At 37.2% G+C, this 13,295-nt stretch overlaps 2 protein-coding genes across 16 annotated transcripts in view; one reads left to right on the top strand and one right to left on the bottom strand.

Moving 5' to 3' along the window:
- LOC106883226 (uncharacterized) overlaps nucleotides 1-1,137 on the bottom strand; it is a 60,764-nt gene extending 59,627 nt beyond the window's left edge. For 3 of the 6 annotated variants that reach the window (XR_016237774.1, XR_016237775.1, XR_016237771.1), the window contains exon 1: nucleotides 678-1,137. Coding sequence is in view for 1 of the 6 variants with exons in the window: in XM_014934156.3 (XP_014789642.1) it covers nucleotides 683-868 (186 nt within the window). In the remaining 5 variants the exon portion in view is untranslated. The remainder of the gene's footprint in view (nucleotides 1-677) is intronic. The other 3 variants (XR_016237772.1, XR_016237773.1, XM_014934156.3) reach the window with 1 other exon arrangement.
- Nucleotides 1-12,737, top strand: part of LOC106883222 (queuine tRNA-ribosyltransferase accessory subunit 2) — an 84,052-nt gene extending 71,315 nt beyond the window's left edge. For all 10 annotated transcript variants that reach the window (XM_089338891.1, XM_089338897.1, XM_089338896.1 and 7 more), the window contains 5 exons: nucleotides 1,470-1,558; nucleotides 3,603-3,709; nucleotides 5,642-5,761; nucleotides 11,808-11,933; nucleotides 12,579-12,737. In XM_089338891.1, the coding sequence (XP_089195017.1) occupies nucleotides 1,470-1,558; nucleotides 3,603-3,709; nucleotides 5,642-5,761; nucleotides 11,808-11,933; nucleotides 12,579-12,699 (563 nt within the window). In that variant the 3' untranslated portion in view covers nucleotides 12,700-12,737. The remainder of the gene's footprint in view (nucleotides 1-1,469; nucleotides 1,559-3,602; nucleotides 3,710-5,641; nucleotides 5,762-11,807; nucleotides 11,934-12,578) is intronic.
- Nucleotides 12,738-13,295: the final 558 nt, after the last annotated feature.

The following is a 13,295-nucleotide window of genomic DNA, read 5'->3' as shown; positions in this document are numbered from 1 at the left end:
AAGATTACAACGATAACCTTTAAATTGTATCCTACCATGATAGTTATTTAAAACTAATTGGCAAAGAGATATCCAATTTGAAAATAGCATGATGCACTACTTCCTATTATAGTGTAATGGAAATATATAGTCAGTACAAGGTGTTGATGTGGCTGCATGTGTGTTATTACAATAGTTCATAAAGAGATGAAGAATAAATTCAAGAACTATATATTTACTACATAAAAAAATATTTTATTTACTGGTCGATGATGATACATAATCAAAATGTAGAATCTAGTTGAATGAAGTAATCTATGCAAGAATGTTCAGAGATAGAAAATGTAGAAATAACAGTGAAGTGGTGGTTTTTAGTCATGTGGCATAGAGAAATAGACGGATGTAGCAATGATATGAATGACTCTAAGTCTAATCGACTAAGAGCAGGGTTAGCAAGCTGTTTTTATTAATGGAACGCTAGACATTCTAGAAACTTCCAAGAGAAACGCTAAATTTCTTGAATAATTAATAATCACGTCTCATGACACAGATGCTTCGAGAAAGTTAAAAAGAAGGTTACTTTTTTGCAAGGAAGATCATTCAACTATTTAGCTACGTAGACCATTATACCCCAACCCCCAAGCAGAGGTAACATTATAAAATAATGAAAATAACAATGTTTCTCGATGGTTCTGTACCTTACTTTTAAACTCGGTGCTGATTGCTGTTCTTTATCGCCACCTGTTGGAATCATTTGCCAATCGTCATACAGCATCGTACACATTTCACAACATTTTTGAACTTGATGAACGCTTGACCATTGACATTTTGAATAAACAGCATTTCTTCCTTCACGATACAAGTGGATTTTTTTTTCTCCATCAACCATGCCACTTAAATTAATTTCAACCTGATACAATATTTCAACCAGTTTACATATGGAAGATCGGTACTACTAAAGCAGCGCGGACCTGAACGCGCAGTCGCGCGTCCGCGCTAGCTAGTCTTGAGTGGTCGATCCTAACCCTAACCCTATCCCTAACCCGCGTGTGCAAATGAATACGTGGTTAGGGTTAGGATCGACCACTCACGACTAGCTAGCGCAGACGCGCGACTGCGCGTTCGGGTCCGCGCTGCTTTAGTAGTACCTGGAAGATCAGGGTTAGTAAGCTGTTTCTATTAATGGAACGCTAGTCATTCTAGGAACTTACAAGAGAAATGCTAAGCTTCTTGAATAATTAAGAATCACGTCTCATGACACACATGCTTCAAGAAATTTAAAAAAGGGAGGTTACTCTATAATCTTTCTTGCAAGGGAGGCCATTCAACTATTTAGCTACGAAGACCACTATAATAGCAACCATTGAGTTGTGCTTTCTTCCTTCTTTTCTTCCCACCATTCTGAAAATAATCAAGAGTGTTGCTTTCCTCCTTTCCGGAAGCTAAGTAAATATGTATTCTAATTAGATATGTTGTATTTTTATTTACAGGTTTTGTGCTAGAAGGGCTGCATCGCTCTGGTGTTACATCTGAAAGTGTTACAACTGAGAAAATGAATGAAGTCTTAAGTCATGTGATTGTGAGTCACTCATTTTTGACCCTGTATATTACGGGTGGAAAACCCCCTCACTTATGCATGGGATTTCAGCCATATTCAAATTTGAAATCACCTACTGATGATATTTAAAATACATATGAAAAAATAAAAAAGATTTAAAAGAATAAGAGTAATTTAACAAACGTTTGCACTTGTAATTCAATTCTCATACTGAAATGGTTCCCTACCTTTGCTTCTGTGGCTAGTGATTGTTTTATCACCAGTTAGCTCTGATCAAGTAGATCTATGATTAATATGTTCCACAAGTGACTATTCTATCTTTTATATAGGCCAAACATGGTGTGTCTAAAAGGGTAAAGAAAAATGGTGTATCTAGTACTTCATTATTCAATCTTTTATCTATTATTTGTTTCAGTCGTTGGATTGTAACCATGCTGGGAAATTGCCTTGAAGACTTGAGTTGAACAAATTGATCCCAGTAGTTATTTTATTGTTATCCTGCTACCTTTTCTATCAGTCTCTTTTTGCTAAACTACTAAGTTACAGGGACGTAAATAAACTAACATCAAGCTCTGGTGGGGGACAATCATAAAGACACACACACATACACATACTCACTCTCACACACACATATATAATGGATTTCTTTCCATTTCCATCTACCAAATCCATTCACAAGGTTTTGGTCAGCCCAGGACTATAATGGAAGCAAACTTCTTACCACATTGCCATGCCTGCGCCTATATACATGTCAGTGCCCCAGGTGAGGTACGAACTTTCAACCTCCACATTATAATTATAATGCACTAACCAATTGTGCACATATACTTCTTTTCAAGTTGGTAGGTTGCTATTTGAAGTAGATTTTGCTGCTTTTCTATCAGCTCATGTGACCACATAGCAGTTCCCCACTTTGGTTTAGTTGTGTTGGTACTGGTAGTAAATCTGTTTGTCAGGAATGTTTTATTTTCTAAACAGTTAATAGAATTTCTAGTATAACTTAGGTAGTGATGTGTATTTTGACTAAGGTCATAAATAGCAGTACTAATTATTGAGTTTGATCTCATTACTTTTTTTCTTTAACATGTTAACTGCTATGGCTTGTTACTAGAACTTACTGGTGATGCCATATATTTCACACAGTCATACTGATACTGTTTAATTACAAGAAAATGTAATTCTTTTTATATTTTTACACTTTTTCATAATTAAACTTTAATATTTAGCACTTGTGTTATTTAAATGTCCTTGAAACAATGTCAAAGATGCAGAATAACATATTTTCACAAATTATGAAAATGTACTACCAGTGGTGCATACAGTGGTTGAGTGAAGATTGTGATGAACCACTGGTGGTACATGTGGCAGTTAACATATTAATAATTTATTGAGATGTTTTTTTTTGTTTTTTTTTTTAAGAATCATTTTTTAACCATTTCTCTAAGCTTGGATGGGTGTGGATATGTTCTGAATTTTGTTGCTTAGCCTGTACTGATCTATGATTATAGGCATTCCAACCATGACTATCCCATGACTCTAGATTTTGTACATCCATAAAGATGTCATCTAGTGTGTCTTTTTTTTTTTTTAAGATGGTATGGTATTATTTGAGGTGGTTATTTCTAATAAATTGAGTGATCACCCAAAGGGTCCCACATAGGTTCATTCTAATGTCTGTTTTCCTGGGTTGTCATTTGTTTTATAAATTAGTTAGGGTAGGTAGGACTGTACCCATTACCTTAAGGGCTGTCCCAGACTGATGATGTGGTTGATTCCATTCTTGAATATCTACAGATCATGTCGTATAAAAAAAAATATGGGATAGGGAGGGATGCAGAGGCTTAGTCCAGATGCTTGCAACAAAATTAACTCTCTCAAAGAACCTGACAACCAGGTTGTAATTGGTGCTCATTGATGCCTGCTATTTATTGGGCATGTCCTCAATGTAACATATTGCTGTTCTCTAGCTCTGTTAATTCATAAATTTTTTTTCTTCCTATTGCATTTAAAAAAAATTTTATTGTAAATATTTCAGTGGTGTGTCTTTTTTTATGTCTTTTGACAGAACAATTTACCTGAAGACAAACCTCGCCTAATGCAGTCATTGTGGACACCTGCAAAAGTGTTAGAAGCTGTTGAACAAGGAATTGATATATTCGACAGTTCATATCCCTTTTTTAACCTTATAAAGAATAATTCAGTTTCTGTAATCATTCTAATCTTTATTTGTGTATTATATATGATTCTATAAATAGCTTTTGTCCAGTACCCACTACCCTTTATTTAAAAAAAAAATTATTTAGAAAATATATTGTCTGTAAATTTAATGTGTTGGATTACAAACTGTATAATCATAAGTTCATATCTCACTACAGTCTTTATGGTGTTATGCTGTTCTAGATATTTCTGGTTAGCTTTTTAATTTTCCCTGAATTAAATATATACCATAATGTGTTAACAGTAATTTTCATAAAGATGGCATCTCTAAATTATTTAATTTCTTAACAATTCTATTTTTTCTACATCAACAATCATACTATCTTATACATATACTTAGTGATTCTCTTATTACTTTCCTAAGTACAAAAAGTGAAGTTTGTTTTGCTGATGACTTTGTAATAAGGCAGAATTGTCTCCAGTATTTTCTAAAAAATGAAAACATTAGTTATTGACTTATGTTTTTTCCTTGCCATAGGCACAAGGGTGGCTGTGCAGTAAGTAGTTTGCTTACCAACCACATGGTTCCAAGTTCAGTCCCACTGCATGGCACCTTAGGCAAGTGTCTTCTAATATAGCCTCAGGCTGACCAAAGCCTTGTGAGTGGATTTGGTAGACGGAAACTGAAAAAAGCCCGTTGTGTGTATATATATATATATATATATATATATATATATATATTATTGTGTGTCTGTGTTTGTCCCCCCACCATTGCTTGACAGCTGATGTTGGTGTGTTTATGTCCCTGTAACTTAGCCATTTGGCAAAAGAGTCTGATAGAATAAGTACTAGGCTTACAAAGAATAAATCCTGGGGTCAATTTGTTTGACTAAAGGTGCTGCTCCAGCACAGTCAAATGACTGGAACAAATAAACAAATAAAGTCTATTTATTTCCAGTTAGCTTTTTTTAATGTTCCCTGCATGAAACACACTAACTTAACTTCTGTTCCAATGTCCAAAGGCTTTATTGCTACTTCATGGTTGAGTGGTTATCAATAAGAATGACCCATCCAGTACAGCAGAATTGATATCCTAAAACCACTCAGTTATGCTTGGATGTATGTAGCCCTGTCCCTTCCTCCTCTCTCCCCTGTCTCTAACACATTGAGCACATCCCCCACTCCACTTGTCACATTATCTACTCTTATTTTTTTTTCATTTCTGATGGTAATGTGTCATTTGATGAAGATCTGGCTGTTGTTTCTAGCAGGTTAAATAGTCACATAGAGGCTTCCTCAAAAATTTTTTATGCAGTAAAGAGCACAGAAAGTGTGTGTAGTGTTGCAATCGTTTAGCCCTAGATCAGTAGAGCTGTGATTAAAGACATTCTAAACTTGACCAGTCCATCTTTTCTTTTGTAGTATTATAGAAGGTGGCAAGCTGGCAGAAACGTCAGCGTGCTGGGCAAAATGCTTAGCAGTATTTCATTTTTACATTATGAGTTCAAATTCCGCCGAGGTCGACTTTATCTTTCATCCTTTCAGGGTCGATAAATTAAGTACCAGTTGCATACTGAGGTCGATCTAATTGACTGACCCCCTCCCCCCTTGTGCCTAGATTAGAAAAGAATGTCGAGCATTATATTATCTAATGTGTCCTTTTATTGGTAAAGATGGTAGGGTGTGATTTTGAAGGAGATTTGGCTAAAATTTCTTACAGCTCAAGCAACTGCAAAGAGGTTCTTTTGTTGGCTTGTGTGTACAGAGTTGTTGCAAGAGGTACAAGAAGTGTGTGTATTGTGTTGGCATCTGCAAAAAAAGCTGTGTAGTATTCTATTATAACTATAGTTCTGTATTAATTTTTTTTTTTCAGTGAAATTTAAAATTATTTTTTTTCTTATTTAAAGCAAAAATTATAAATATTCCTTAATAGCTTCTCAGATATCCATATCTAGCCACAGAAAGGGGAGCAGCCTTGGTTTTCAGTTTTCAGTCTACTAAATCTTTGAAAGAGTCTAACAACAGAGCTGGTTTGAAATCATTTGAAATAGCTCTTTCAGACCCAGAGTAAGTAAACATTTTTATTATTAAACTAGCAGTATAACCCGACGTTGTCCAGGTGTGACTTATTATGCCATCTATGATAAGTCTTGGTAGGTGAAAATCAACTAAAAAAGAAAGCCTTACAACGAAAAAACCCTTATGATGTAAATATGTTCATAATTCAAAAGACGATGAAATTAATAGGGAAAGTCTGAAGGCAGTTTGTACGTAAATTTCATCCGTCTAATTGGCTATACAAATGTTTGTGCAAAACAACTTTTTGTGCTGCCCTGATTATACATAGCAGGGTAATCCCTTTACGCAGGAGCTAGGACGGCAATTTCTGATGAAGCAATTGCTGGCGATCTGTTGCTACACAGTTCTTCAGATTGGGCAGTAGATGTTGATACACCATTTTGCATTATGTTCAAAATAGCTTCTGGAATGTGGTGAATTGCTGCAGTCTGTTGCTGTCTTTTTAAACTGGTTGCTTTCTTTCCCCAGCAAGCTCTCTTCTTTGGAGGCATAATTTATGTACATCTTAAACAGAACAACAAAAGTTATAACAAATAGCAGGGTCGGTAGTTTTCACATTTCGGTAATTTTTCAGATTAACACAAGCACGATTACCTAACCCTAACCCTAACCCTAAACCCTAACCCTAACCCCAAAACCCTAACCTAAACCCTAACCCAAAAACCCTAACCTAAACCCTAACACCCTAGTGAAAATTGTGCGGGTGTTAATCTGAAAAGTTACCCACATTTCTAATGAAGTTAACGGATTTGCAATGTGTTGTCCTGTCTACATAAGCTCCGTAGTTTGTATATTTACAAAACATTGACGCACATGTAGTAAGGTAAAATCTAGTTATATTGTAGTGAATGCTTGTATGTACGTGCGCATGTATGCGTTTGAGAGAGTGAGGAGGGGGAGAAAGGAAGAGAGAACGGAAGACAGTTATAAAATAGCAATGTGTATGCATGTTTATATAAGAAACACACACAAACTAAATCTTATATCTATAATGTTGATGTGTTTATGTGTATGTTGTTGTCACAGATCACATATGTGTGGTTGTGTGTGTTTTTACGTTTCTATGTTATGAAAAATATGTTAGAGGTAGAGGGATAGAAGAAAGTTATTAAATGGGAGAGAGGAAGAACGAAGTAAGAGTGAAAAGGTAGATAGAGGGGAAGAATAGTTTTAAAGCAAATTAATCTATGACTTTGTATGTATCACTTTCTCTCTCTCTCTCTTTTTCTCTCTGTGCCTCTTTTACTCTTACTCTCTATATTATATGTTGAGCGCGTGATCGATGTGTAAGAACGCCGGTCCAGGTAGAAGGGAAGAAATATAAAAGTTGCTAGAAACAACAGCCAAATCTCCCTTAAATCACACAAAGTAAACGGAATTTTAAAAAATCTAATTACTGCACTGGAAAGTTCACATCGAGAAAATTCCATTGATGTAAAAATTTTTACGAAAAAGTGGAAAATGTGGATTTCTATAAACTTTTATAAAGGCTTCACACAGATACACAACTTCAGCTTTATATATTAAGATTACTAGTGTGTTACTTGTTAAAGGACAGATAATTTTGGCAGTATACTGTTGCCATCATGGGTAAAATCAGGAAATAACATGGAAATACAAAATGATGAAATGAAAACTAATCTTCAACATAAAAATATTTATTGCCTTAAAATAAAATTTCTCATTTGTATATTTGCAATAGTATGCTACTTTAAAAAAGATTTTATTCACATAATCGCAATCTAATTCCATAAAAAATCTATCTCTGCTAAGTTTTATTTAAAAAGTGTGTATTTTTCAGAAAGTTATTAGAACTCTCATCTCTTATATTCTCTCTATATGAGATAAAGCATGGCTAGGGAAATAACCGATCAACAAACATGTATATTGGCTATTATAATATAGGGAATGTCACTTTGGATACAAGTCTAGTTTCCTAAGGAAGCTTCTATAGTTGTTGTATAACCTCATGTTGGCTTTGATCAAAAAGAACTATAATTAAAGGCATTCAAGTTGTGACCAACCTCTTTTTTTTTTCAGCCATAATGTACCTGGAAATACATTATTCAAAGCATCCGTTTAGGTGTGATTTCAGGGAGATTTGGCTACTATTTCAAGCATGTCAAGCAACTAATGATCCCTTTGGAGAGATCTCTTACTGATTTATGCAATTTATGTAATTGGACCCCACAAAGATGAAAAACAAAGTTTGTTATTTGGACATGGAAAAGTAAAGTAACTAGATGGGTGGGATGCATATCTTTTCAATGTCAACCTTGGTATTTACACCAAATCCATTCTCACTATTTGCCAATGAGGGGTAACACTTCAACAGATTCTACTTGATGAGTGCTAAACAACAACTGTCAAATTCACTGTTTTAATTCTTAGTAATGTTATTTGACTAGTGATTTAGTTTATTAATCAACAATGTGTACTCTTTGCATTAACATGCAAATTTTCCATGCTGTTGAGTGAACTGTTTTCCACAGTCTTTGTCAAATTTTGACTGAGTCATGCTCTCGATACCATTATCTTATTAATTTGTTCTTTTTATTCTAATTTTTAAGTCTTGATGCTTAATTGTTTGTATCTTCATCATCATCATCATTGTTTAATGTCCGCTTTCCATGCTAGCATGGGATGGACGATGTGACTGAGCACTGGTGAACCAGGTGGCTACACCAGGCTCCAATCTGATTTGGCAGAGTTTCTACAGCTGGATGCCTTTCCTAATGCCAACCACTCTGAGAGTGTAGTGGGTGCTTTTACGTGCCACCGGCACGAAGGCCAGTCAGGCAGTACTGGCAATGGCCACGCTCGAAATGGTGTATTTTACGTGCCACCTGCACAGGAGCCAGTCCAATGTCTTTTCACGTACCACCGGCACAAGTGCCAGGAAGGTGACGTTGGTAACGATCACGCTCAAATGGTGCTATTTATGTGCCACCGGCATGGAAGCCAGACAGCTGCTCTGGCAACGATCACGCTCGAACGGTGCTCTTAGTGCTCCACTGGTACAGGTGCCATCATGATTTCGCTTTCGCTTGCCCCAACAGGTCTTTGCAAGCCGAGTTTAGTGTTCAATGAAAGAGACATTGTCACGGGTGCCAGTCGTCAAATTTAGTTCGATTTCGATTTCACTTGCCTCAACAGGTCTTCGCAAGCGGAGTTTAGTGTCCAATGAAGGAATGTTATGCATAAGTGGGCTGGCTACATCCCTGGCAGAGGCCTTGGATTTTGGTCTCACTTGGCTTGCCGGGTCTTCTCACACACAGCATATTTCCAAAGGTCTTGGTCACAAGTCATTGCCTCAGTGAGGCCTAATGTTCGGAGGTCGTGCTTCACCACCTCATCCCAGGTCTTCCTGGGCCTGCCTCTTCCACAGGTTCCCTCAACTGCTAGGGTGTGGCACTTTTTCACACAGCTATCCTCATCCATTCTTGCCACATGTCCATACCAGCGCAATCGTCTCTCTTGCACACCACAACTGATGTTTCTTAGGTTCAACTTTTCTCTCAAGATACTTACACTCTGTCGGGTATGCACACTGACGTTACTCATCCATTGGAGCATACTGGCTTTATTCCTTGCAAGCTTATGCATGTCCTCAGCAGTCACGGCCCATGTTTCACTGCCATGTAGCATGGCTGTTCGTACACATGCGTCATACAGTCTGCCTTTTATTCTGAGTGAGAGGCCCTTTGTCACCAGCAGAGGTAAGAGCTCTCTGAACTTTGTCCAGGCTCTTCTTATTCTAGCAGCTACACTTTCAGCGCACCCTTCCACCACTCCTAACTTGGTCACCCAGATAGCGGAAGCTATCAACTACGTCTAGTTTTTCTCCCTGGAATGTGACAGAAGTTGTTTTCTGCACATTTTCAGTGTTTATTGCTCCTGAACATCTGCCACATACAAAAACTAACTTTCTAGTTCCTAGTTAACCTTCCTTTGATATTGCTGCACCTCTTATGTGTCCATAGCTTGCACTGGGTACATCTTATAGAGTTTCTACCCACACCTTTTCTACAGATCGAGCAGGGCCATCTACCTGAAGGGGTTTGTGTTTTGTCTACCTTCCTACTTATTAGGACTTTGGTTTTAGCTAGGTTGACTCTAAGGCCCTTTGATTCTAGTCCTTGCTTCCACACCTGAAACTTCTCCTCTAGTTCTTATAGTGAATCAGCAATTAGTGCAAGGTCATCAGCATAGAGGAGCTCCCAAGGGCATCCTGTCTTGAATTTCTCTGTTATCGCCTGGAGAACTATGATAAATAGGAGGGGGCTGAGGACTGAACCTTGGTGGACCCCTACCTCTACCTGGAATTCTTCACTGTACTCGTTGCCAACCCTCACCTTACTGACAGCGTCCTTGTATATGGCCTGCACAGCTCTCACTAACCACTCATCTATCCCTAGTTTCCTCATTGACCACCAGATAAGGGAGCGGGGACCCTGTTGAAGGCTTTCTCCATGTCAACAAAAGCCAGGTACAGAGGTTTATCCTTGGCTAGGTATTTCTCCTGCACCTGTCTTACCAGAAATATAGCATCAGTGGTGCTTTTCCTGGAACGAACCCAAACTGCATCTCATCTAAACTGATTGTCTCCCTAATTAGTTGGGCTATGACCCTCTCTGTGACCTTTATTACCTGGTCCAACAACTTGATACCTCTGTAATTGTTTGTGTCTAGGGCGTCACCTTTACCTTTGTAGCAGTTGACTATGGTGCTGCTACACCAGTCATTGGGTATGACTTCTTTGTGTATCACCTGATTAACTATACGGGTCACTAGGTTATAGCCAACACTGCCAGATATTTTGAGCATCTCTGCAGTGATTCCTGATGGGCCGGGGGCTTTTCCTGCCTTCATACTCTTGATCGCTTTATCTACTAAGGTACTGTCAATTAGGATAGCTGGTCCCTGTGTTGGGTCAACATGCGGCAAACTCTATCCTCCCATTCATACTCTTTATTAAGTAGCCTTTCATAGTGGCGTCTCAAGACCTTTCTCCTTGCAGCCTCGTTTAGTGCAAGTGAACCATCATCCAAGTGGACACGATTCCCTCTCACACACTGTCTTGCAACACAAAATACTTCAAGTCTTTGGTCCTCATGGCACAGAACATTGGCAAATTTTTTCTTATCTGCTTCCCCTCTGGCTAAGTAAACCTGTCTCCTAGCTTCCCTTCTGGCAGTCTGATACAATTCCCTGCTACCACCGTTCTTCCAGTCCTTCCAAGCCTGTTTCTTTTGTCTAATACCCCTGTCAAGCACATTGTTCCACCACCACGTTACTTTGGGTCGAGAGGGGACTTTACACCAGCCACAGATCTGGTCAGTGGTTCTCAGCAGGTTGTCCCATAGAAACCTCCAGTTGCCTTCCACGTTGTATGATGCTATATCCCCTTCTATTTCGTCAAATGTTTTGAGTAGTATGTCTCTAAATCTCTGTCCATTTTCAGGATCTTTAAGCTTCCAAACCCTTCTCCTCCAAGCCGGTCTACTTCTGGGCATCCATATTGCCTTATCCCGAAGTCGCTAACTACTAATCTGTGTTGAGGGGTACATTCTTTGCCAGGGACGGTTTTGGCATTTATAAGCCGCCCACTTTCCCTATTTCTGGCGAGGATATAGTCGATTTGGCTAGTGTGTCTGCCGATAAAAAAAAGGCCTCAGTGGCATAGCCTTTAAATTCATATTTTAACTAGTTAGTGCTAGAAAGTAGCTCGATTATCCACATAGGCCATTGGCCTGCATGTCACATACTTTCAATCAGTATAAGAAATATGTCAGTCTAATTACAAATAGTCACAGATTTTGTGTACTGACTCCACAGCCTTAGCTAAAAGTTAGGAAAATAGCAAAGATAAGGATAATACTTCAAATATATTGAAATGTTAGCATTGTTCTTGTTGGTCATAAGTTAAAATCTCATACTTTGTTCTCCTCCTGAATCAGACATATAACTCCTCTTGTTCCAGTTTACATGACTGAAAAAACGAGTTTGTTTTGTATAACTTTTTTTTTTCCAGTTATGCTGAAGATTTCTCACCAATCTTGGACAATTGCACCTGTTATTCATGTACCAATTTTACAAGAGCCTACATCAATCACCTCTTAAAGACTTCTGAAATACTAGCTCGTGTTCTGCTCATGCTGTATGTATATTAGAATATACTTTTTTTTCTGCTTGATTCTAAAGATACTTTGTATTATTTTCATATATTGTTTTTTGTCATAACCTCAAATTGATCAAAACTTTGTGAGTGGAAAGTTGGCTGATAGAAACCTGATTAGTAGAGCTCTCTACACTCTGAATTCAAATCTCACTGAGGTCAACTTTGATGAATAAAATACAAACCCTGCACTGGAGTCTTTTTCTTTTTGTCTATCTCTTCTGGAAGAAACTGGCTGTAGAGAGGGATGGACTTCACCAGGTGTCAAAGTACCTAAGACATGCTGTACGTCTTAGGTACTCTACAACTCCATCAAGGAATTGAGGACCCAAAGCACAAACGACTCACTCACTCAATCAATCATCAATCAATCAATCAATCTATCTATCTATATACCTACCCTTTAGACCCTTTGTGTTATTTGTTTTGCACTAAATTTATCTCACACAGCAAACTAGAGATTGTCCTGTTAGAAACATATTTCAAATGGTATTGTTCACCAATTATGATGTAAATACATTCTCCACTGTTTAACAAATATAATTCCTCATCCTATGCAACATCAAAATGTTAGTTACTTTTTCATTTAGTGCTGTGCGTATTTGACTATTGTTTCTTCTGTTGCAGCCACAACTTCAGTCATTATTTCGGTTACTTTGAGGCAATACGTCAGGCTCTAAAAGACAATGCATTTCTTCAGCTCAAAGCACTCATCCAAGAACAGGCATCAATGTTAGACAAAGAATAAACAAAACTATGTTAAATAAATATTTTGTTCTTAAAATACCTGATTTTTTTTGTTTGTTTGTTTCAAGCATCTTTTTATGATCTGTGCAAATGATTATGTATATAAGATGTTACATCACCAATGATTTATAGTTATTTAAAATATTTCATAGAAAGGATTTCGGTTATTCTTTTCAAAGAACACATGCATTTGTAGTTAAGTGACTTTTTTCACAAAGATATTAAAGTTTTCTCTTTTGTTTGGATGTATTTATTAGCAACTGAGGTATTTTTTTTAAGAGAATTTACCTCAGTTATCATGCCTATATGTTTTATCTCTTGTATGAATGTATGTATGAGATAATTTTGTAGCACAGAAAAGTGATCAATGTAAAATGTGAGTGGAGAGGATAATATCAAAACTGAAGGAAATGGTTGTGGGTGGTGAGAAAAATGATGAAATATGTCCAGTAATACTTCGATATACGAGTTAATTTGTTCCCAGAGACTGCTTGTAAAGCAAAACCACATAAAGCAGAGCAATAATTTCCAATATTAGCATTGCTATAAATCATAATTCATATCCAGAAAAATATTTTACCTATAAAATTTATAAAA

This window comes from Octopus bimaculoides, chromosome 21 (assembly GCF_046866305.1).
Source record: "Octopus bimaculoides isolate indiv1 chromosome 21, ASM4686630v1, whole genome shotgun sequence".
In the NCBI taxonomy this organism is placed as follows: domain Eukaryota; kingdom Metazoa; phylum Mollusca; class Cephalopoda; order Octopoda; family Octopodidae; genus Octopus; species Octopus bimaculoides.
This window is presented reverse-complemented; position numbering and strand designations above follow the sequence as displayed.